Source organism: Megalops cyprinoides, chromosome 4 (genome assembly GCF_013368585.1).
Source record: "Megalops cyprinoides isolate fMegCyp1 chromosome 4, fMegCyp1.pri, whole genome shotgun sequence".
In the NCBI taxonomy this organism is placed as follows: Eukaryota; Metazoa; Chordata; class Actinopteri; order Elopiformes; family Megalopidae; genus Megalops; species Megalops cyprinoides.
In genome coordinates, this window is record NC_050586.1 from 17724323 (window position 1) to 17749860 (window position 25538).

Genomic DNA, 25538 nt, shown 5'->3' on the forward strand with positions numbered 1-25538 from the left:
ATGAAATTTTCTTAATTCCGAAATGTTTTTGAAGCTGCTAGAATGCATAAAATAATTATGACATGATCTGGCAGCCTGTTAAGTGATTAATGAAACATGGCAGGGCCAGTGCCTTGTATGACCTGTGAAGCCACAACCCTATCGGGAAATTAGGCAGTGGATGACCAGCTGTCAGACAGCAAACTTTCTTAAAATGATACTGATCCTCCCCACATACATACACACCCCAGCTATATTGGACCAGCAACTAACACGCCTCCAGGTTTTGTAAAGCTATCACCAACAGATAGAGATGTCAGTTCATGGGGAAATCATAGGATTAAAATAGAAATGAACCAAATGATGCAATAATGCAGTACGGGTTCACTATACTGAATCACATCTTTTGTTTCTGTAAAAGAAATGGAAATACAGTTGACAGACAAAGAACAGGATGTGACCCTAGATGTTGCCAGTAACCTGTTCAAGTAGAAATTCCACATTAAAAATTTGTTCATACTCAAATACAAAGGTCTCGTCATTAATCAAAGAAACTTTGCAAATCAATGCAATGTTTAGCACGGTTTTGATTCAGCAGTAAGACGCAGCAATGCAAAATGAAACAGTGTAGAATTCTGGTAATTAATGGACTGAAAAATAATTAAAACAGGGATGACTATATAAAGACATATACAGTATAGAGTTAACAAATCTCTGATGCAAGCACATACAAATATCGATACTTTGATGCCTGTCAGTAAGCTGCAAACCTACAGTACAGGAAAGAGGTTTCACCACATCAGTTCAGTGTTCATACGTAAGAGGGAGGTGGGTAAAAGCAAAATAAGCAAGAACCACATCACAGCAAATGTGATATTGATACTGAAAGTGTCTGTCACCAGGCCTTAGGTGAAGGCATTAGGGAAATGCCTTGAGCATGTCAATGTCCAGGTGCAACAGCAACCCATTTGCCTCCAACAGACCAGAGACATAAAAACTTGGAATATGCTACAGGTCACATTATTATTTATTTGCTTTATAGACACCCTTTTCCAGTAATTTACATTATATTTATATTGAACTTGAATATACTCATATTTGTAATATATGTTTACCACTTCAACAGCTGGATATTTCACTGAAGCAATTCGGTAACTTGTTAAAGGACACAGCAGCAATGTCCCATTTAGGGTTCAAACCTCCATCTCAAAGTTACATGCCCAGTTCACATGGCATAGAAAAACAAACTGCTGCACAGAAACAATACTCAAGTCCAGAGACTGAATTTTGCTCAAGTGATGATACCCAGAGGCAATTATGACTTTCTCTTCACTTCTTACCACTGTTTACAGCAGTAAAATGCTAATACATACAACTTCAGCTTACTGCATCCTTCTCATGCAACAGGAACCAAGAAGACCACTATCATGCTAGGGTATCAAAGATTATATTAGAGGGAGCCAGAGGAAGGATGTCGGTACTTTCCAGGGCACCACTGTCAAACACCAGTTGGCATTTCACCTTGGCACTTCCTAGTAACTGACAATGAATTCCTGCCCACTCACAGAAAAAAATCCCTCTCTGAAATGAGGTCATCCTCTTAATAATTTAAATTAAAATTACATTGCATTAAATTTGCTTTGCATAGCCTCATTCAGTTACATCACCAGCATTTTCAACTCATGACAAGCTATATATTTACCAAGGCAATACATACCTTCCCAAAGAGTACACTTTGTAACCTTACTGGAAATCTTTGGATTACAAACCCCTGCTCCTCACCATTACTTTGCAGGCTATTGACTGACCTTTGACAGTCCTTTACATGAATGGAGAAGCCCTGTATGTAAAATGGATGCAATGCTCAATAAGCCATAGAGGTCCTGCATCAGCATGTCTGAGTTTGAGTGAATGAGACTTGCTATGTCAAGAGGACCTGTCTACGTTGATGATAAAGGTATCTTACAGTCTGTGTAACTGTAATGCTCTGTGAAAAAGATGAAAAACATTGCAAGACAAGATATGAAATTATACAGAGATGAAAGCCACTTTTCTCAGCACAACCATCCACATGAATTTCCTGCCTAGGACAAATTGACGCAGGGCTTCAAGGGCACCCTCTGGCAATCAATGGCCTGAAATTAAGCAACACATGCAGATAGTGATCTGAAGCTTCTTCAGAACTAGGACTGAAATAGCTCAGTCTGCGCTTTTTCCTATTCCCTCTTGATGAGGCTGAAGATTATTGTGGGGAAGCACACCTTTTAACCCTGCTCCTCTTCCTGTGGAACTCCACCTCACAGTAGACCTAGCAGACCATTTCTATTATCAGAAGTGCAGTCAATGTGACTGTAGCACCACAAACACTTTCCATCTCCATAACTGCATAAATAACGCTAGAGGCTTGAGTAATGCACAACGATAGTGAGGCTAAACTTTCCAAAAATAGCCCAGCGTGATGACAAACACTACTACTCAGCCCACCGGGAAAGGCAAAGATGGTTGTTCCTCAGGTAGCCACCTGACACTTCATTCATTAAAGCTGTTACTGTCAATAAATCAATGCAGCCTTTAATGTATGAATTTTTTATTGAATAATGCAGTACTTTACAAATTTTTTGACATAGTACTTATTGTACAAAATGTGGCTGTACCAAAAAGAGACTACATAGTTTCAGAAGAACTGATGATAACAGAGTGGTTCAGTTAGTAGCTTTTATTCTACAAAAAAAAAAAAAAAAAACCACATGATTCTGTCTCCAGCTGACCTCAATTCAAAGGCAACATAAACCAGACAATGTAAAAGTAGTGTTCAAGCTTCAGGTACTAGAGCTAATAGTCCTGTCAATGGTTGTGATATTCACAGCAACCTAAGAGTCATATAAACTGGTTATAAACTGCTGAGAAAAAGGACACTGAGGATTGCTTAAGAATGCTTTTCATAATGCAGCATTCACCCAAAAAAGAAAAGAAACGCCTCAGTGCGATATGCTGTGTATCGTCAGCATTGACAGGCAGTACATATTAGAGACTTCAAAGGAAATTTAACTCCCTTTTTATGTTGAAAAGCAAAAAAAAAAAAAATAGGTCAACCTGACACAGTGTGGCATGAGGCTGTCTCTAGGCCAGCATGGGTGTAGCATGAGACATGGTACTGATGTCCATGGCTATCTACAGACCCATCAACTTGGGGAATTAGAAACTCTTTCCAACTCAATCATAATACTTTCGGAAGAAACTATTGCTCAGACACAAACAGACGTTGAACTGATAACAATCCAAGGCTGAGGCTGAGGCTGTCTAAACTGCTTTTCATCTATTCCATTCTATTTTGCATGGAAAATGAATTAGTAAACTATTAATATGTCACAGAGTAAACTGTGTTGTACCCTTATGCAAGTCCCTAAAAGGAATGATGTCACAGGAGTCAACAACATTTCAAAAAATATGACCTTTTTTGTTTACCTATTCACTCTTTTATGAGGGTTTACAGTCCCCTCGAACTGGACACTTCAGTAACAGGCTTTATTTCAGATATAATTCAGCCATGGAACACAAAATTAACAGAATAACTGAGGGTACAGTTCCCACAATTCCAGTGAACTCCTGGGTGCCAGAGTTTTGCAGCTGCTCGGCGGCTCACTTGGCGTTTTGACCACATGAGCCAAAGGAGGGCTTTCCACCCTATAGGGTCTGATATTGCAAGAATGGAAGACTCAGGCATGAAACATAAGTATTCTGTGCTGCAGTAAAAAGAAAACAAGAGGGAAAAGTTCAGTGCTTCCAAACCACCAACTGCACGTTGAGAAAAAAAGGCTCTTCAGGTCAATACCTTTAATGGAAGTGCTTTGGTGGTCACGGCAACCAGTGAAAGATAATACTGCTCTCTCTGCAGTGTTAATTCTAGGCACAAAAGTAGTGGCTCCCACTGCATTTGGCCCCTGCCCAGCTAGAGACTGGGGGGCAGGGGGGCAGGGGGGCATAGCAGATGCAGTCAACATGCTGGTTCCTGCCTCTGCTGCTGTAACATGTCGATCACACTGGCAATGTCCTCTTCAGGAACCTGGGAGGAAGGAAAGAAAAATATAAAAACAGGCCATGTCATTCCACTTCAATGTGCAGCTGACTTCTGACAGCACACTGCTATGCAAGGAAGGTTGTTTTGATCACATTTTTGGCAGACATTTCATGATGCTTCCATGACGAAGGGGTGTAGTTTTGTTTTAAAATCACCATTATCCATGTTATGTAAAAATATGTCAGTAAACTGGAGACTGAATGACATACAATGGTATAATGAATGTTGGACATAACCAATCTGATAAACAAATCTTTATCAGCCTTCACTAACTACCCACAGTAGCATTAAACACTGAAGAACATTTGTTACAATGCTTTTAAATAAGAAAATAATCACACAACGAGAAACAAAGGTAATAACAAATTTGAGGGAATAACAGAAATGTCGCCCATGGTGTTGTGTAACTGACTGTTTAAGGAGCGATAGCAGGACCTGTGGGACTAATGACCTATGAAATTAAAACAGCCCTATTTTTAGTTCTCAGACCTGAGGGGTTATTGGTATTCATGCATCCTACCAAAACAATCCTGTGAAGACTTGTTTTCAGCACATAGTATATTGTCAAACAATCTGAATATGACACTTCCACTGTTATGTAGCATAAAACTATACTAATAATTGCCAGTGAATTTAGTTACTTGTAAAACAAATACAAATACAGTAACTTATAGGAGGTAACAGCTAATTGGTTTACGCTGAAATACAGGAACTACGCTAGTTAGCATTTTTTGGGGTTTAAATCTGTGAGCAAACCCATATGGAAATGGAATATATTTTAATATACAGACACATATGTTGTTCAGCCCAATAACAGAATGGAAATATACTTGCACTAAATTAGCACAAACAATAAATATAGTGATATACCAAAATGGAAATTATTTACATATTTTAAATATTATTATTGAACTAAAAATACTGTATATATTATCTAAAATGCATTCTCAATATAGATTTTTTTGTATGGGAACATGTGCATTTCAGCTATTCTTGATCACAAGGAAACCAACAAGGGTGTAACTGAAGGTTGCAGAACTGTCAATTCATGTGTAAAACGTATCAAAGGAAAAGGTGGCCATTTCAGCAAAATGTTAATTCAATGTAGGAAAATTAGATGGGCACCTTCCATAAACTTGGCTACTATGCATTTGGAATCATCCAACTTCAAATAGAAGTATAACACAAGGACAAAAAAAGCATTAAGAATTATCATAAGTTCCAGAGTGAGATTTCCATTTGGTGTGTTTTTGAAGGCACCAGCCTTAATCAACGGCCTTCAAATGTCAAACATCCTATCATACGAATGTCAAACAGCCAAATTGTCTAAACAAGAGGCAACTTCCTGAAGTCACAATAATGTTAACATATCTTCATCACAAAAAAAGTCCTTTGAAGCCTTGCCAAAAAATAATAATAAACAATAAATCAATAGAAATCACTGGTGAGGCCTGTTGTTGATTTACATATCATAGTTTAACTAAATCATAATTGAGATTGGAAATAACTGCAATACGAAACTGTAATGTGGACTATTACTAACATTAGTATTCTTTTGCTAGTTAAACAGCCTTATCCATGGTCTGCAGAGCATTATATTTTACATATCATCCATATATACAGTTTGATGTCATACTAAAGCAATTCAGGTTAAATGCCCTGCTCAAGGCAGATGATTCCCTCACCTGGGAATGGAACATAGAACCATCTGGCCCCAAGCCGAGTTTCTCCTCCCTTACAGCTTACCACTGCCTCATAAGGAATCAAAGTGCTAAATGAAACAGGACAGAATGTGACATACCTCACCTCAAACAGTGAGCACATCAACTAGAGGGGGCTGTATCCGATTAAAAAAAAAAAAAACTTCTGCAAAGCAAACTCAAGTGGGGACCCAGCTTTCAACTATGAGAACCATTTGGCCTGAATAACAAGCAATTTCATGTCTTAGCAAAAACCATCACTAGCAACAGCTAGCAAGAGTATTTTTTTTTCCCAAAGCAATCGATTAGGCAATGAGGTCAGTGCTTTTTTCCAAAAGATGGTAGTGGCTGATGCGGCTATGTTAGTGAAAGTTACGATATACATCTGCTTAACTCTGTCCGTTGCATGGTCCAATTGTGTGCCTGCATGCTAAAAGTGCATAGGGTAACACAAAGAGCTGGTAGCTTTGTGGTATCCTGTTGCACTGCTAATCTTGCTCAGGGATGCACCGCTAATCTTGCTTATTTTAGCTGTTCCATCAAAGTATTTCTCATCAAAGTGGTTTCTTTTCAGTGATGAAGGACTGATAAGGGAGTGCAATGCTCATGTAATTCAGTGAATGCATTCCGTGATATGGCAAGCTCCAGATATTTTTAATTCTAGTTCTATGAAAATAAAAACTGTCAATTGTCAAGCACCTGCTTCATTTCAAACATTTGAATACTCATCCCAAATGTATTATGTGTTCATAATAACTTTCACACTCATACATATCAACAAGGAGTTTTATGATTTCAAAAACGAATGAGTGGATTTTAGTTTTAGATCTATTAACATCCTCCCTATTCACAAAATTGTAAGGCATAAATCTAAAGGCTCTAGATTTAACTAGAGAAGCTGCAACCAACATCAACTGTAATTCTGGTAATGTTGCTATAGCTCTGTCCATTTAACTTGCAGCCCTTTGGGATCACTTAAGTATTAAGATACAGCAGGAAAGCAAAATTATTCCTTGACCAAGTGTTTTTTGTTTATTAAATGTAAACAGGTAAACCCAACAAATATACCATAAGAACCCAAGTAATATCTTCACTAATGTGGAGACAAGGCTTTTTTAAATGATTTTCCCCTGACTTTGGAATAACAGTGCCCCAGTGCAGTAAAGAGGGCTAAGGGCTGTTGGAGACATTATATTGGTTCATTCATATTAAGTAACTTTTTATTGAAAGACTTTTTGTGCATATTATTACTAGAAAGCTAATTCCTAGAAAGTGAATGAGTGGCTTGTTTTTCTTGTGCAACCATGGAAAACTACATTTACAGCCAAGCCACAGGACTGAACAGTCACGATCAGACTAACATTAGATCTAATTTCAGTGACATCAGACTCCCACATTAACAAGAATTTTATGGTGCACACATTCCTGTCTCTTTACAAACATTTTGAACTTGCATAGACAATGGATCCCTTCCAAGAACTCACAAAACACTAACTCCAATCCCTGTGTTATCAGCAACCACCACCCACATTTCCCTAAATCATGTGAATATTTCTCAGTGGAATAAAACTTACGTACCTAACACATGTGACATCGTTTCTCAAGGCTATGGAACCGTTCTGTGGACGTTCCCTCTTTTGCAACCTTTGTTTCAAAACTATAGAGCAGATACATTCAGATATATTAAGCAAAATTGCAATGATAAACTATGATAAGCAATAAAATGCAAATGAATGCATTTGAGACGATTCTAAATTGTATTATGCTACAGTTATAACAGAGAACCCCATTTCAGAAGTTGGAATATACTTAACGAATGCAAAGGCAAACACCTGGCACTAGTATCAAAAGGGTATTTCTGAATCATGACATTTGCACAGTGCAAATGTAGGTGCTCAGTACACATGGACTGAGGCTACCTCCTTAATGAGCAGGGGGTGTGACAAGGGTATGTCCTTGCATTTGCTTATTAAGATGCTTGCACCAGCTCCAGGACACACTGGTATTTACACACATCTCAAAGTGCAGAAGCAGAATATCAGTGCACCATCTTTAGTGTGTTACAGCTGGGATGAGTGACATACAAAATAAATTAATTAAATTAATTTCAAAAATAGTTTAAATACATAAACTGGTCAAAACTGAAAGGCAAAATCCACTGTCCTCACACCCCCTCCCACTTAGCTCAATTTCAGTTAATAATGTGACACTTTTTAACTAAGAAAACTTTGACCAAATGTAATTTAATTTTAATTTAATATTAAAGTGTAAAGTTTAACATTACTATTGTATGTGGATTTTTTTCTCTTGACAGATGCTCTTAATGAGAGCAACTTGCCTGTATCACAGAAGGTTGTCACTTTATTGTCACTTAAACTTTTTGTACCAGCCTGGCAAGGGGAACAATGCAGAAATTTCAGCACAAATACGCATTCGACACTTTTCATGTGCATCTCTCTGCACTGCCATTCAGGTGAACAGTAAATCCAAGGTTTCAATTATTTTGTATCAGTGTTTTATTTAGCAAACAGTGTACAGAATTTTCTAATAATCACTGTCATTCCGTATACATATCTGTGTGATGTAGTTTTGCTTCATCTGAAATGCTGATGTACCAACATCTAACTGCTACTTTATTCCCAATTTAACAGTAACGCATTTTGACTGGGGAACATTGAGAGTACATCCACAGGTCTCAGAAGGTACGGTGTTGGCTTTATTACAGCTAGCAAGTTTCCACAGTGAAGTTGTGTCCCCACATGTGGATAACACCAATCTGACATGGTATCTCAGATTCACTTGAACTACAAGTTAGTCTTTATTAATCCATGTATATACTCTGCATGACAATCTTGACTGTAGCGCTGAATTGATGTAATTGAATGACTGCACTGAGGAACAGGCAAATGAGTAATGGATGGCACAACAGAAGAGCAATCCTTTAAGTTTCCTTATTGTCAATGTCCTCTATTTCAAATCTGTGTGTACCAATTCACATTTTATCCACAATTCCTAATGAAATACTGAACATAAAGCTTAGCTACAGCAATACAAATAATTCTGATATACTGGTATATATTAGATTGTTACACCAGTTGGATGCCTGTGTACACCCACTCAGTGCAAGCTCTAAAAAAAAAAAAGCAAGGCCGAGAATAGCAATTTCAGTGGAACTTGTTTTTTTTAACAGTTCATGTCTTCCCAAAATAACAAAATAGCACTTGCCCACTGAGGTTTTATTGTTGCACTGTGTTTTTCTGCTGCTTAAATAGGGCCCAGCTATTTGCTCCAGTAAAAACAGAAAATGAGAGAATTAACGCATTCTCCAGCTATGCTCATCCTAATTATAAACAGAAAACCATGATCCGGTGCAACAGGGTTTTATGTGAGAGAAACATGCAACATGTAATCAATCTTTGTCTTGAAATTACAGCTAAACTGGTAAAGTTTCAGGAGAAACTTACTTTCATGTGACAGAAATCTTTATTACATACAACCGTAATATATGAAAACATATGATAAAGTTTTGTTGTATGATATGGTATGGTACAGTAATGAATATAGTAAAACTATTAATTACACAGTCAAAACACGGTAAAACAATTGGTAGGCTGGGTCTGTGTTGTACTGTGGTCAAGTATTGCCATTTTTAATTTAGGTAGCAAGCTATGGTAAGGATAAACAGGAGAGGTAAGTGATGGTAAGATTTGATACACTAGGTGTGGTGCTGTACAGAATGATATGGGAAGTATGGTACATGACCACAACAGTTAACAGACGAGGTAAGGAAGGCACTCTGGGAATGCCTAAACAGGGATTTTGAATGAACTTGACGCTAGCTAGTGATTTTACAATTACAGATGAATGTGTCCGTTACTTGCCAGAAAACAAGCTATCCATCTTGTACAGCTTAGATATTGATTTGGTAATGTCCATTACTGTAGTAATGCTACACTCATGCAGACATGGATTCCTGTCCATGTGACAATGTGCTTCACACAAACAACAGTTTTTTTATTCCAAGAGATGCACTGATAGAATCACATGAACTCAATGACATAAGTAGTTAGTTAGCCTATTTTCTCCTTCAGTTTCCCTGGAGTTAAAACATAAAGAATATATGGGACAAGCACATGTCACTTAATTTTTCCATGTATTATAAACCATCCATGACTACCTAGTGATGTTAACACTCAATAAAGTAAACATAAGGATGTAAACATAAGGATTTGTGTTTTAAGTATAAAGTGTAAATCAGGGAATGTGCTGTTGCATCTAAAGAATTTCATAAAATCAGCATAACATCAAATCTGCAGGAGTACCTATCCGTGGCAACATTTACACTTACAGAACAAACATGTCAAACAATATTCAGCCTTTTATGGATGTAATCAGCATTATCAAGACAAAGGAACTGCTGGTCAACTAAAGTCCAACAACTATACTGCCATCTACTGTTAAGGAAAGAGAACATAACTAGAAGGAAAATGTACATATTTCAGTTTGGATAAAGACAAGAAACTTTGCTGGGACAAATGCATGAAGACTTAAAAATCAGCACCATATTATTTTTAATATTATATATTATTATATATTTATAATTTAATTATATAATTATAATTATTTTTTTATCATCCTCAAACCTCTACAGTACAGAACAAAGCATGAAACAACCAGAAACTGAAACCATAAAATAACAGTAACGTGGCTAAAATATTCAACACACATGACCAAATACAGATTGCATCAAAACTAAAAGCAACATTTATTGCTATGGAAGACAGAATGGCAGTAATTAGGTAAATTAAACATGATTAATCAGTAACTTTTAATATTGTGAGTCAATCCACCTGCCACTGCCTATGGCACACTATTCATAGTAAACATTATGTACACTGCTAGTGAACTGCAGGTACGCTGTATATCAGTTTTTCATTTTACACTGTCATGTTGAACGATGTATTGCCCTATTAAGATTGCAATTGTTTTTGTAAATATGAATTTTGAGTTCCCCCTGTGGACAATATCTGGTTCTCTTTATTTTGTCAGGGAAGAATATGCCTTGAGGCAGAGCACTTGCTGGTGCAGTGTTTCTAAGGCCTCTGAGGATTGAGAGGAGGGAGCACTCACCAGAGCGTGGTCGAAGCTGAAAGTGCTGATATAGTATGCAGAGATGTCACTGTCAGCCAGAGGCTGGGAGATCTGAGCAACGATGCCACACTCATCTGGGACAGCGGGAACAGAGGGAAATTATGGATTCTGTTGGTTGTGGTCTCTATACCCCCTTGGGCAGTCTCAGCACAAGAGTGGCAGTCTACTCTGCCTTGAAGCTTAACAAGACATTGTACTGAGGCTAAACTTTTCTACAAAGAAATATGTTGTGATGTTAAGTACACATAAATACAAGACCTCTAACATCTTTATATTGTGAATAGAAGTATTCTATCAGCCATTGCAATGGTTTATCAGAAAAGCCAGTCTTTTTCTCTTGCATACATTTCTCTGGACAAACTTAAAAACATAGCATGCTAACCTCTGAGAAGCGTGTGACTGAAATGGTTACAGAAAAGGGAAAATAAAATTACATTAACGTATGACAAACCCAAAAGCAAGAAACAAACAGGAAGCGAACTGTGTCAGCACACAGCAAGAGAAGGTGCAGGTCCTTTCACTGACTTGCAGGTGGCTCTGTACGCCAACTATTCAGAAACCAAAAAAATGTCTGAGACAACACACAGGGTGGGGGTGGCGGTTGTCTCACCAAATCCGAGTGGCTGTCCCCCAATGCGCACCATCCTCCACAGTTCACCCGAAGAGCTGGTGAACAGCAGGTCAGCAGGGAACCTGCCAAATGCACAGGGCACAGATGCAGAGTAGTCTGTAGTCTGTTCCAGTGCAATTAAGATGGCTTTGAGCCAACTCCTTTCCCCTGATTACATGGGATTATGCTGAAATAGGGTAAAGGAGGAAGACAATCTGCAAGGACTACAATGGTAAAATATGATTTTCACATTCAAGTTCATATCACCTTGCGCAACAGCAGGTGGTTTTCAACTTCACTGCTTAAATAGACAGACTACTAACAGACATTTTTAATATCATAGGATGTTTGCTGTCCCTGCCAGAGTAGCCAAGGTCATCTGTCTTCCCTTTGGGAGTACAGTTTTAAAATCAATCAGCTATAGAAAAAGAGCCAATGAGAGTCAGAGAAATGGTGCTGTGAAGGGATATCAGCAGCCAAATCCACACTGGTGGTGGAGTGGAGCCTACCATACAGTAGCATTATTAAGGTTTGGACACACCTACTCATAGAAAGGTTTTTCTTTATTTTTTCTTTATCTTGCATATTTTAGAATATGAAATAACACAAATATAATTATGCAGTGACAAAAAAGTGTCTATCAACTCAAAACTATCTTATATCTTAGATTCTTCAAAGTAGCCAAAAACTATTTTTTGGCTACTTTGAAAATAAAAGTTTTAATCAAATTAATTCATACATAGACAAATATAAATAGTGACGTTGATGCCTAAGAGACAAATATCAAGCATTGAAGTATAAGTCTTTAGATAAATGTGTTTGAATGCACGTTTCCCATGCAACTCTCTGAAACACCTTTGTATTTTTTTCAAGAGAAGACAGTAAGTAGAGTTTCCGTATGGTTATAGTGATTGGAAGACTTCGTACTCTCTGCAACATGCACATGTTGCCTGGGAGAGAGATAATGAGAGGGTTTTCTTACTGTCGCTGTGCTTCAGTGTCCATGACAAGGGAAATGTAGCCATCAATCAGGGAGAAGGAGAAGAACTTTATACAGTCCAAGTCCTGGTTGAGCTGAGATTCCTCTTTTGGACTGTTGGGCAAACAATGCACACAAATATACCTCATTAGTGGAGCAGGATGTCTCAATCAAACTGCAAATCTTGTGCAAACCGGACGTGAAAGCAACAATCTCATCTGCTGACAATGACAAGAAGCCCACAACAGTGGAGCAAATTGGCTTTGTGCTGGTAGGATTGCTAGATCAGCCAGGGTTTCCTTGTCTCATCTCTCCCAGGCACCCTGAGATTTGTCAGCAGCCTGCAAGTTGCTCTGGTGAAGATACTCAAGTAATGTCTATGCTCCATTTGACTCTCACTTCACTGTGGTTCACTGTGTTACTGGTAGTGCAAAAATAGACATTGGCTTTGTGCGAGTGTTCTGGAGGATTGCATTTGCCTGGCTTCAGCACACTTGGACTAGTGTAGAGGTTGCTGTGGTGAAACGAGCCCAATGTACAACTAGTAATTCCAAACAGGGTTTGTTAAAAGGTAAAACAGCATTCAAAATGACATCTTGGGTGTGTAATAAAGGTGTAAAAGGCAATTCAGCGATCAAAATACTCAAACTACTGACAGTCAGTAACAGCGTAGGCAACGTCTCAAACTCTTGCAACAAAGGAGATCATTGTATAGCCAACAACGAGCAAAACCCATAAAACAGGGATGGGCCAATCCAATCCTAAAGGATAGAAAATCAGTTTCTGTTTGATCGGCAACTGACTTACACCTGCTACAAGTAGAGATTTTAGAAAATCTGAATTAAATAATTAAGGAATGAGGCAGAACAAAAAGGGCTAATGTTACAGACCTCAAGGATTCTGCCTGTGCATCCCAGAAGTAAAACTACAACTGGAAGTAATGTCTAGAGCTCTGAACATCTTTCCCTTCCTAAATTATACAAATTTGACAATTAAAAAAGAATGTTCAGACAGAATGTGAGCTATGAACAGAGTAATGGATGACGTTTCACAGACAAACACTGAACTTTGGCTTCGCAAGTATTCCAGACTGTCATAGTTGACGGGGTGGGAGGAGGGACCTCACCTGCTGGAATAGAAGAGCACGTCAATGAGCGTGGTGGCTATAGCTGGCAGGGTGTCTGGGTCCAAACTCATGACGCAGAACTGGTTTTGTGGACTCAGCACCGGGTGCACAGTGGGCTTGGTGGCTGTCACAGAGGTAGAGAAAAGATCATGACCTCACCCACTCATACCATGCAGTAGTGCCCTTCTTTGGGAGTTGTGTGTAACACGTTCAGTTCATGGGCTCTGATCACTTCAATTTCTTAGCGCTGTCTTCAATGCGCTTCACCCTAATATCACTCTGAATGCTGTGACAGTCAGTACATTACAAAACAGTTGAGAGTGCTGGTGGTCTACTGTAGCTACTATAATGTAGCTACTACAATTACAACATTCACCTAGTGTGTCTGTGTTCCTCAAAAAGACAAATTATGAATGATGGTTTGACAGCTGTGTGCCTTATCACTACCTCAAAAGTTTGAATGCCCCAGAGGTCTCCCTTTCAGGAGCCCGAAAACATGAGGGTAAGCTTGTTCTGCTTACCCTCCTTGCCGTTCTTCTGGAGACCGTTGTGCACATCCTGGCTATGGACAGGGACTGACTCTCCACCCACCTCCCTGTAGATGTTGAACTCCTCTTCCAGAGTGTGGACGACCACGGACAGGTCCTTCTCCCGCACCTGGAGAACACCACAGAGCCCCTGATTTACTAAGCCCCCACCCCCTCATCCCATCTCTCAGCACCAACCCGACAACATCCTCTACAGCTCTAAAATCGTTTTCATAGGTCAATGTAAATACTCTGAACTGAAAAGGTTTGAATAAGAAAAAAATCCATGCTTTTTCCCCTGAAGCAATCTTGTTTGGAATCAGCAGTCTTGCAGCAACAAAGTCTTCAGTCGTACAACAGTGCTGAAGCAAGATGAACATTTCAAATGAAGTTTGTTTTTAAAACTAATGTCCTAGTACGACTAAGGAAGTCTGGGAGAAATCGCAAGCAGCCAAACATTGTAGGCTATTTCATGTCATGTCTAAAATGGTTGTTGTGTTGCTCTATCATTCTGAATAACAGGCCTAATCATTCACTGTCACATTTAAAGGTGGTTTGGGTGACTAGGTGCGTGGCAGGAAAGCGTTGTTTGCGATCAAAGGAAAATCCTCAGGTATTTTAAATTTTAACATTAATGTTTTGACATTGATGGTTTTTAATTTGAATGTGTCTGAAATTACTTCAATGAACAAATGTTTTAATGTTGTGTGTAATTATATGTTTTGGTGCTACAGTTTGGTAGCATGTACACAAAAGGTCTGTAAAAGCCATACAAGAATTACATGTGTTCACATGCACAAAAAACATAGTATAAATATGTGACATTCAAAGAGCATAATAAAATTCATACTAGAATTATGTAGTTCCCTTATATATGGCATTCCATATAAAAAACAGAGATCTACTGACAATTTTATGTGTCAAGTACAAAGATGTGTGGAATAAAGTTCACATGCAAAATTCATACTTGGTTTAAAGCAAGTCTAGCTAGTGCTGCATAAGAGTTCTGAGTTGCACCGCCATTTTCATCTATCTGAAACTTTTTCAATGTGAGAACCTCTTCATTATTTTTGTCTAAAACATTCTGGGTTTTATTACAACCAAAATGATTTTATCAGATGAAGACAGAGCTACCACATCAAGATGAGTCAAGTAAAAAGGCCTCAGTCTTTTACTACGGGTGACCCTCATTGAAACTGACACGAAGGTTAATCATGCAGAAAAATACAAAAATGAAACAGTACAGGAACAGTTCCATGCCTCTCCTGTATGCATCTCACTAATCTACCAATGAAATGTGTTTTTATGCACAAACGTTTCTAGGCTTTAAACGTAAACATCACTAAGACATCGTTATTTGTTCTCTGTATAAACACATATGGTTGGGAACACTGCAAAACCCAAACGCAAAGCATTACGCTTTTCTTTCCATCTACCAGTGGATGTGAAAGTTTTGCTCAACAGTTTAAAGGGCCACCTGAGCCATGGGCACAGATTATCTCCTCTGTCTTTTACACGACCTTCCATTCTCTGTTACCACATAGCCTGGTGATTGGCAACCAGATGCTATGAACCATTTCTTTCTCTGGTGTTGTCCTGGCACTAACAACGCATAGCAACTGTAATTTCGTTGTCCTGGACAATGACAACAAAGCTCTCTTATCTTATCTTATCATGTGATTAGACCTATAATTTTAGTACAGGGATATTTAAGAAATGTTGGGGCAGTGAGGAGGCAATTGGCAGTCACATGGAAAAATACAAATGTTATGCAGTTTTATGATATCAACACCTATGTTGTGTTTATACCATAAAATAATATGTATAATATACATGTATAATACATTCATTTAAAATGCATCCAATCCTTACCATCTGCATTCCATCAACAACATGTTCATTTGTTATAGTGTAAACTTGTCTTTACTTAGTGACCGCTTTCCACGGTTCTGAAAGAGCGTATTGTTCAGTAAAATCAGGCAACTTAGTAATGTATGTCATCTGACCTCAAAACATCTTTAACACTAAAAAAATTCCTCGTAGTAGGAACTGTTCATAGGCACTGAAACACCATTCTGAACTTGAACAGCTAGATGTGCAGAGTAAGAATGTATATGGGCCAATCAAACCAACTTCCTTTTGTGAATTTACTGTTAACAATAAAGTTCCATTCAACTACTATGGACAACAGGCAGTCAGAACAGAAGACAGTAAGATCAATATTTGCATGTTTATAACATGATGAAAGGATTAAAACAGACCCCGAATAGCACAGTTTCTTAGCGGCCTGAATGGGCCAGTAAAATATCCTCTTTACCTGCCCAGGGTAAAAACAACACTTGACCAATGCTATTGTCCAGTCCTTATTTGCTTGAAACATGCATGAAAGCAACTCCCTATTTAATGATACAAGGTCATCTGTTATTTTGGTACCTTAAGTATAATATCAACCCATTTATATTATAAACAACAGAAGAGAATTTCATTTATTGTAAAAACACTAAGGTTTTATTATACCCCAGCAGGTATCACTGTCAGATAAAAACACTTTTGCTAGATCCTCTTTGTTGTCACATGTAGATGAAAGTGAAGTCTGTTTCCAGCGTGATGACATCAGGTGCAATTTGTGCACATGATGATGTTGTTGACTTTCCTCATTCCTATCTATTTTACTTCAGACTGCAATTCGTGCATGTAACATAGCAAAGAAAATTATTATTATATTACTGAGCAGCATTCAATGATATTGCAAATTAGATGAACAGGGTGATAATAATGCTTTTAGACCTGTCGTATGAAATGAAGTGATACCGCAAGAAAAAATAGCAGAACTAAAAAAAAAAACAAAACAAAAAAAAAAACAGCGAATGCAATTTCGAAAATATGAGGGAGTATGAGAGAGAGAGCTTGTTTATCTCTGACAGGGAAATACTAAGGAGTATGTGGAGCACATGAAAAGCAGAATGCAGGGTCTACAAATTAAGCAATAAGCAGTCAGGAACCCTGACTATGAATAAAACAGGCAACAAATGAGGTTTCACTACCATGAGGAGATATGTCACGTCCTGCACCAAAAATACAGTGTTAAACATTAGCGCATCCTGCTTTGAAAGTTTCGGTTACATACACATTTTCGTCTGCTATTAACATTCAGACTAGTAAGCTTTTAACATGCAAGCTGACAACAGCTAAATTTAGCAGCTGCATTTGTGTTTAACGGTCTTTCGTCTCCTTTTAGCAGCCTTTAACTCCTTTCAGCAGACAAGGAACCTACAAGAGTAAAATGTGTACTGGTTGCTGCAGCATGAGTTCAATGTCATTTTTGGGGCAAAGCATTCATAGCAGTACCCCATTCGGTCTTTAAAGTGCAGAAGAAATGGCAGTGGTGTTTGGCTTTAAGAGAGGAGAAGGGGCGGGTAGAGGCAGGGATGAGGTGGGACAGGAGGGAAGACCAGGAGCTCACCAGGATGAAGTCCGTCTGATATGTGGACAGCATGAAGACGGACACATGCTGCTCAGCCAGCGGGGCGATGACAGACTTGGCAATCTTAGTGACTCCCACAGCCTGGGAGCTGCTGGAGGCGTGCCCATTGGACACCACGTTGAGGGGTAGCCAGGTGGAACCCTCCACCTGCAGGTATTCAGAGGATGGGAGCTCTGTGGAGGACACAAGGGGAAGCTTAAGAAAAAACCATTGCTCATTATGTGAAGCCTATGTACCAGAACTGAGCAGCAGAGTGTAGCTATTCCCGTCCAGGCCATTAAAAGGCAGGGCACACCACACAAGTGCCCGAGCACATACTGTGGCTAATTCCACTGCCCAGCACAGAACCAGAAAAAGCCTCTTGGTGTACACAAATTATAAAGGCAGTAACTGTTTCTCTACATTTCCACCCACTGAGCTGGATTAAATGAAAAACTAGAGTAGACTATTTACAGTAATTTGCAATGAACTTTAAGCACACAAGTCCATACTGGCCTAATTCTATCACCCACAACATTCACATGCGCACACCTGCCAAGCTGTGACCGTGGGGTCAGGGGGAAATCAGGTTCTTACTGCCCAGGTGATGCGGGTCAGTTAACAGCGGGTGGTCAAAGTGCATCCTGTGCTGTCTAAGGGCAACAATCACACCACCGGATACTCCTCTCTACTGCTAAGAAAGTGATGACCTGTCCGTCTTGGCTGGCCAGAGTCAACACTAATGCTGGCAGGCGAATAGGAAACAGGTGCATGTTCAGGAACTAAGAAGTATGAGGCTTTCGGCAAAACTGGACAGAGTGCAGAGACTAATTCCAATTTCAGAACATTTCCGTTGCTTCTAGTTATCACAAGTGACACATTGGAGTGTACACATTCAGCTGCAGGATTCAGTGCACGAGAACACTTTTAAGGTGTCCAGCAACAGCTGTATTTGTACAACATGACATGCAACTCTGTGGCTTTCTGATTCCTCTTCTTCTCCAACAAATCATTTTTGCCACAGGGACAAATCTGGTTCAAGTCAGCTCTCAGAAGCATCCCCTTGTGGCCTCTCTGCACCAGCTTTCACCACTCGAAATAGAAGTAGCAAATGAGAGCTGGAGGCAGCATTTTAATATCAGCTAAATCTGCAAGGACTACTAAAAATAAATGGGTACAAAATAAATAACTTTAATAACAAGCAACAGATACACATGCATCTTTGAGGCCAAGATAAAGGTTTCCAGGAACACAGCAGCATTCCCACTCTTTTATTCCCAGTTTTATTTTTACCTTTAAACCCCTCCTCATCAAGCACTACTGTGTAATTCTCTGGTGTCTCCGTCAGACTGAAGAACTTGCATCTGTGAAAGCAAGAGAGAAGCAGCAAATTCTGAAAAACAACAAAGACAACAGATTGCTTTGGAAGGCAGGCGGGCAGTGGGGAGAGAGAGACATACAAATGCCAAGCTCAAATTGGGCCAAGACTGCCTGTCTGCCTACAACATGTGCATCCAAATTCGACTGGCTGCTTCAATGACCCACTGTTTCTTTTCTTAGGAAGGCCCAGTTACCACTTCTATGATAAAATGGCTTTTATTGTGGTGTCCTTTAATTAATACGGTGCTTGCCAGCAAAAGGGGAAATTGGGATGCACAATTCAATTGGCCTAAAACCAAACGCTTTTGTCACCAAACCAAGGGCTCTTGGATGTTGTGTTCTGCTCTATTTAATGTTGTCATTGTTATTGAAGGGTCACTCATCTCCCACAACTGAATTGAGCGGACAGCCACTGAGGCTCATGGGATATGAATGGGCCTGTTCTCAAAGGACTGTGTTTGCATGAGAGAAGCATTACCTTAAACTTGATCAGGCCAGAAGTGCTGATACCAGTTCTCTTACCAACATCTAACTGTATCAAACTGTATCTATTCCTATTTGATTTCCTACTCAGCAAAATGTAATATGTGGCATGAAAAGGGAAATCAATTCAAAAGGAAAAAATACTGCTCCACCCGTTAAGCTAACTCAGCAGCTCATTGTGTTCTGACACCCTCCATCTTCCTGTTCACCTCTCACCCTCCCTGGACTTGCACTTCCTGCAAGTAGGCGAACACTTCCTGTCTCACAGAACCTCAGAGGGGTTATTTCCTGTTTATGTGATATTCAACATGCACTTTTCATGCATACTGTATAATAGGAACTCTGTCTCTTAGGGTCAAAAGCAAGCAAACCCTACATGACATTTTATTCTAAAACATTTTTTCAGTGTAAGCATTGAAGTATTTGGAATTACAGATTTTTTTTAAATAAATCGTGTTGCTGAGCACAACATATCAAAAGGGAAAATTCTGAGACTTTTCCAAAAAAATTTTCAAAAACTTCCATCCCATGCTAAAATTGCTTTATTCATTATAAAACAGACAGTTATTGAATTTGAGACAAAAGTGTGTCACTGTGAGGTGAGAAATGAATCCAATATTGCACCTTGTTTACAGAAATGGATAGAGAGATGTAACTATAATATAAATACGCTGAAATGGAAAGATAATGCTTCCTGCTTCTCTCTCCTATCTGGAAGGTGGTGCCATAGAGACTAAGCAAGAGGATGTATTTGGTGTGTTCACTACTGTTTGAGAAAGCACAATGAAAACACATAAATCAGGTAAGTGAGATACTGAGCAAAAACCTCTGGAATCTAACAAAAAGCCTAGACAACACTGCAGTCTGGTGTCAGCTTTCCTCATTCTACAGGAAGTGAACACGTAAGGAAAGAGATTTCAAAAGTTGCGATTCAACTGCTTCAGCAATGAATGGGAAATGATGATGTCAGTTTGTTGCAAGATCCACCTCAGTCTGTCTAAGGGCCCTGATCACACAACAGCACTATCACCAATGGCAACACCCAGCCTTGCCCAAGTTTGATCTAATGTACTAATGCTCAAGTAGACCCCCTCCCCTCTTCAGCACAGCGAACCAAGGGCTCCAGAGTAGCACAGGCCCACCGTCAGGCACCAAGCTTCCCTCTCCACAAAAGCAGGCCTGTGGAAAAATCTCTATTGTTGTTGGATCAGGGGAGGCATTGTTCCAGCCGGCCTTCACTCATTAGCAAACTCAGTGGGAGACGTGATCTCAGGGCCTACCCCCCCCCCCTCCCCCGAGCTCTCCCGCCCCCATCCCAAAATCACACAGCAGCCCGTTGGCCTTCACAGATTAACACTGTAGCAGAAACACAGGGGCAAGATGGACGTCTTTCTCCTGTCATGAGTTTAATGCGAGAGGCGATTCCATGCAAGCATCTCAAAAGGTTTAAAAGAAATGCTGAATTTGAACATCCAAATAAACAATCTGACAATCTATGCAACAAGCTTTTTTTGTGCAGGAAAAAGAAAAGTGCAGGAAACACAAGGTGCATGTGACCACAATTATGTTTTTGGGGACAAGACACCTCCCTTTTGGACTATGGCAGTTACAACGAGAAATAGAGAGGCCAAATGATAAAAAAAAAAAAAAATTGAATGGATACACGAAACATGTAGTAAGATAGTCAGTAAGTACAGTAAGATGTCATGTAAAGACAAAGAAGGTATTGTTACGATTGGTCCAGTAATATTTCTTATGCGTGCTTTAGGACAGTAGCTTGTCTAATTCACACTCAAATGATTATGCAATCCAAATGCCCAGTGACACAGCCTGAAGGGGTCAGGATTGAAGAGGCTACATGAGTAAACTAAAACCTCAGTGAAAGATCTTTTACATTAAAGCTCATTCTGTGGTGTTACTTGCCACTCCTTAGAACTCATTGTGTTGTTACTCAACATATTACTGAGCAGTTGCACAACCCCTGAAAAAATGGTCACCTACAGCACACACATGGCCCAGTCCCCTCCATTAGGGGCAAGAAAACAATGAGACCACCACAGAAAAACAGAGATAATATCACGTAACAGTACAGCACACTGCCGCAGAACAAAACAAGGACTCAACAACCAGCTGCTGTGTGACAGTTCTGGTAAATTCCAGTCAGCACTGAATGGAAATGCATGCAGCCTGTTGCTAAGAGTGACAAAACACTGAATCATGCTGTACATTTACGCAATGCTGAGTTGCAATTTTACAGGTATGGTTAAGCAACAATCATCTCTGGGCATATCTATACACTCCCATATTAATCGATGTTATGAGCATTCTAACATGATGCACAGGTTCACTGTTCATTCAGGCAATTTTCATGTTCTGACAGGAGGCGAGTCTGTCACAACCCACAAAATGGGCCGCAGAACACACACTTAATTACGACCTGACTCAGTGGCAGAGCAATACAGACAGGTCAAATATATTTTACCTGGGAAAAAAAAGGACTGAAAATTCACAACATGGACATGGAGGAATGGGTGCAGAAAAATTGAACATTTCACTCTGAACACTTTGAGCTTTAAGATCATATGAAATGCATTTATATTATTACATTTATTAAGAATAATTTTAAGATTTTGCTTACAGATACAGCACTGCACAGATTTATGCTGCGACCTTTATACCCATATAAAAATATTCACTGCCTTATAAACATAATTCATGTTAAACTTATTAAACTTGTTTCTGCTCATAAACTCTCTGTGAATTTCTGTGTAGGAAAGTGAGCGTGGGGCAGTATGTCTGCCTTCAGTATTCATTGCTGGCGTGCAGATTTCCAAGCAGTGGCCAGATGTTGGACCCATTCAATAGGTTAATGATTATATGGCCAGTGTAATAACAATTACATAACAAAAAGAGGATTTACAGGGATTTACAAAAAACTGCCATCGCAGCTAACCTTCAGTTCAGCCACTTTAGGCCCAGTCTTTCCATTGAGAGCAGTGTCTGGTCACACACACACACTGATAGGCAATAAAATGATTCAGAGTGTGATTCAGTCCTATCTCAGCGATGTTCAGTCTTCATTCAGAATTTATTGTTTAGGCCAAGCTGCTTGATGGGGACACGAATCACAACAATACTGAAATATTCAGCTGACATATAACACAGCGGGAAATATCTTGCAGACATCAGACTTAGAATGTCTGCCTGCAAATGTTAGCATACTTGACCATTCACAGAGAAAGTTGAGTCTGACCTCACTCCAATTTGTCGTGTTGATGCAAGGGTAACTTTTACACATTTTTCTAATGTCAGACTCCCAATGTTGTGCATTTTACTGAAATAGCACTGACTTAAACTGGGGTGAGACTGAATCCGGGCCAGTCTTTTCTGAGAAACGTCTTAGGGGTCATACTAAGTCACATATGTTTAGCTCCATCAAGGAATCTGAGACATGCAATAACACTGCAGAGAACAATTCTTCAAATCAAACAAAGAAAAGCTCTGCACGTACCGTTTTATCTTGCCAAGTTTGCATTCGATCACCTATACTGGTAAAAATGGTCTACCTGAAACTGCATGCAAGTTTATGTGAATGCATCCGCACAACCTTCCCCTTACTGGGAAATCGCTCTCCAGCGATACAACTGCATTCTTTGCGATGCTAATTTTTTTAAAGCATTCGACGATACAGCTTTCTCCGTTTTCCTAGAACTGCACGTTAACAATTAACTTCAGTGGTTAGCTATTCTCTCTTTTCCCTGGCTCTCTCAATTCACAACTTTACTGGCATAAATTTTGTTTACGTATAACTACAGTGGCAAAACCTACACAGGAGAGATGTCCAGGCTTGCCAAGGTGGTGTTCGGCACTCTGCGTAGTGTGGCGCTCTTAGTAGTTAGATTAGCTACTATGTCCTCTCAACATCTGCGACAAACATTGTGATCACGCCAGTAGCTAGCTAGCTGCCAACTGTACATTAACCTCAATGGTTGAATGTTCAGCCAGATACATGTAAAGTCGTCGCATACTATTCAGGATATTCGCGGCAGTTGATAACATTCATAGGCCTAGACATTTAAACTCATAAGGTCACTACGACATTCTGGTAACAGGGATAGAGGGATACCGTTTACCCAGTTTACTAGCTCGCAAGATAGTTATTTTTGTTTTGCACATTTGCACATCCCTAGTGTATGATTCAGGGGCATCAAGTTACACTGAACCAAGTTGCAAGATGAAATGGCTTGCTAGCCAGCAGCTAACCAAATGCAGCGGGCTTACCTCGTCCTGTTCCGGAGAAATATGAGTTTGATTAGCGGGTGGGTGAAATTCACCAACCCGTCTTTGCAGATGCTAGTCACTTTCAGCCTATGATCTAGAATATGCAGGTCCATCTCCGCTTCGCGAGCTAGTTGTTGTAAACAACGCTATCCCGGAGACAAAATACCTCAGCGCGTTTCTTCCCGGGGAGTTTTGCAAAATATTCCCCGGACAGCGATGCTTTAAACGAACGGGACACCTTATTTCGCATTCCCGAGCGCCTGACAACCACGGGTATACGATTCTTTCAGAAAGTCTTACATCAGTCACGAATGAAGAAAAAACATGCGACGCAACTTGATCCACAACGACATTCAAATAAAACATGGCCCATGAAATGACACGCCCCCTCGGTCTTAAAGGGGTACGTTGTTTTCTTTAAAATCTACTACAGTACAGAGAAATGCTAGAAGCACAGTAATATGCGGAGGGACTCTCCTTCTCTGACAATATACTTAGTGTTATTGATGAAGGACCTTTTAATGTATTTTGATTTCAATCAGTTTTATTGATGCTCATGGATACATGTTCTTCTAGAGCATCTAAAACTATATGTCATTATTAGATGTACATGTGTAATTTCTGATATTACGTTAAATACCATTACAAATTAACAGGCACGATTAAACATTTAGAAGTAAAATTTGAACCTAAAACTTCTCTTAGGGTTAAAGTTAAATTTAGAGTAAAATAATTATGAATAATTTAGATAATCCCAGATTAGTTGAGCCAGAAATTACCTATCCTAGTGATAAATGATCACATTATCATACAAAACATCCTGATAAAATCAATGTGAAACGTAGTTATGTCACTGCAACACTTATTATTTTAAATAATCACATTTTCAAACCCAATTAATACGAACATCACACACAGCTTCACGTACAAATTTATTGATTTGGTTTTGGTTTAGGACGCACGTGCGGGCGTGAGCGAGTATTAAGAGTGTAAAAGAACAATAAGGGAAAACAAATAAACAATCCGGATCATTTCATCTACGCATCAAAAAATGGTGCGCAGGGAGATTGCTGTGTGTGAAGCCGTGTTTTCTTGTCTTTATGGTGGGCTATCGGTACTACAAATTTGGGAGTAGACCAGCAGGAGAACAATTTTCACAGCGCCCATCTCCTCGGCTGAATGAAACGCCTCATACCGTAGACATGAGTGAGAAGCCATCTGTTCCCAGCTGCCAGTCCAGCTGTAAAGAGCACAGTGAGTAAACAAACCTAATCACATTGTTGGCTCAGCCTGAGCCTTACAGGCTGTCATAACTGTATACTAGCTCTGCCTCTCATGCATCAGTTTCTGCTTTGCACAGCAGCTTGCAAAGCACTGAATGGTGTTAAGGCCAGAGATGGCTGTGGACTGCACCAGCATCCTCCATTTATGCCACTCTTACAGCAGGAAAGAGTCATTTAGTCAAGTTCTTAGGGTTAAAGTCAGATCAAAAAATGATTTTAGCTTGTGCCTTTTAACAAAGCGCACAAACAAGCAACCACATGTATGGATGTGTATTTGTTGCAAAAGATTATACAGATTTTGGACATTAATTAAATGATTCTGTCATCAGTTTGACTGATTAATGATTGACTACAATATGCTCAAGGGACTTTGAAAAGTACATAAGCACTACGGTCACCAGTAGTGAGAGCCACATATGATGACTTAACCAGTTGGATGTCAAGCATAGCAAGAAAGAAAAACACAGAAAGAAGCCATTGTGCCCTGCTTATCAAGAA

General features: G+C 39.4%; 1 protein-coding gene across 1 annotated transcript; it reads right to left on the bottom strand.

Moving 5' to 3' along the window:
• Nucleotides 1-3266: 3266 nt before the first annotated feature.
• Nucleotides 3267-24115, bottom strand: castor1 (cytosolic arginine sensor for mTORC1 subunit 1). Its single transcript, XM_036527763.1, has 9 exons — nucleotides 23758-24115; nucleotides 18907-18977; nucleotides 17614-17807; nucleotides 14145-14280; nucleotides 13624-13747; nucleotides 12501-12611; nucleotides 11519-11601; nucleotides 10888-10982; nucleotides 3267-4042 (listed from the first exon to the last, which is right to left on the bottom strand). Exons 1-9 carry the CDS (start codon nucleotides 23868-23870, stop codon nucleotides 3974-3976), a joined length of 996 nt encoding a protein of 331 aa, XP_036383656.1. The 5' UTR covers nucleotides 23871-24115; the 3' UTR covers nucleotides 3267-3973.
• Nucleotides 24116-25538: the final 1423 nt, after the last annotated feature.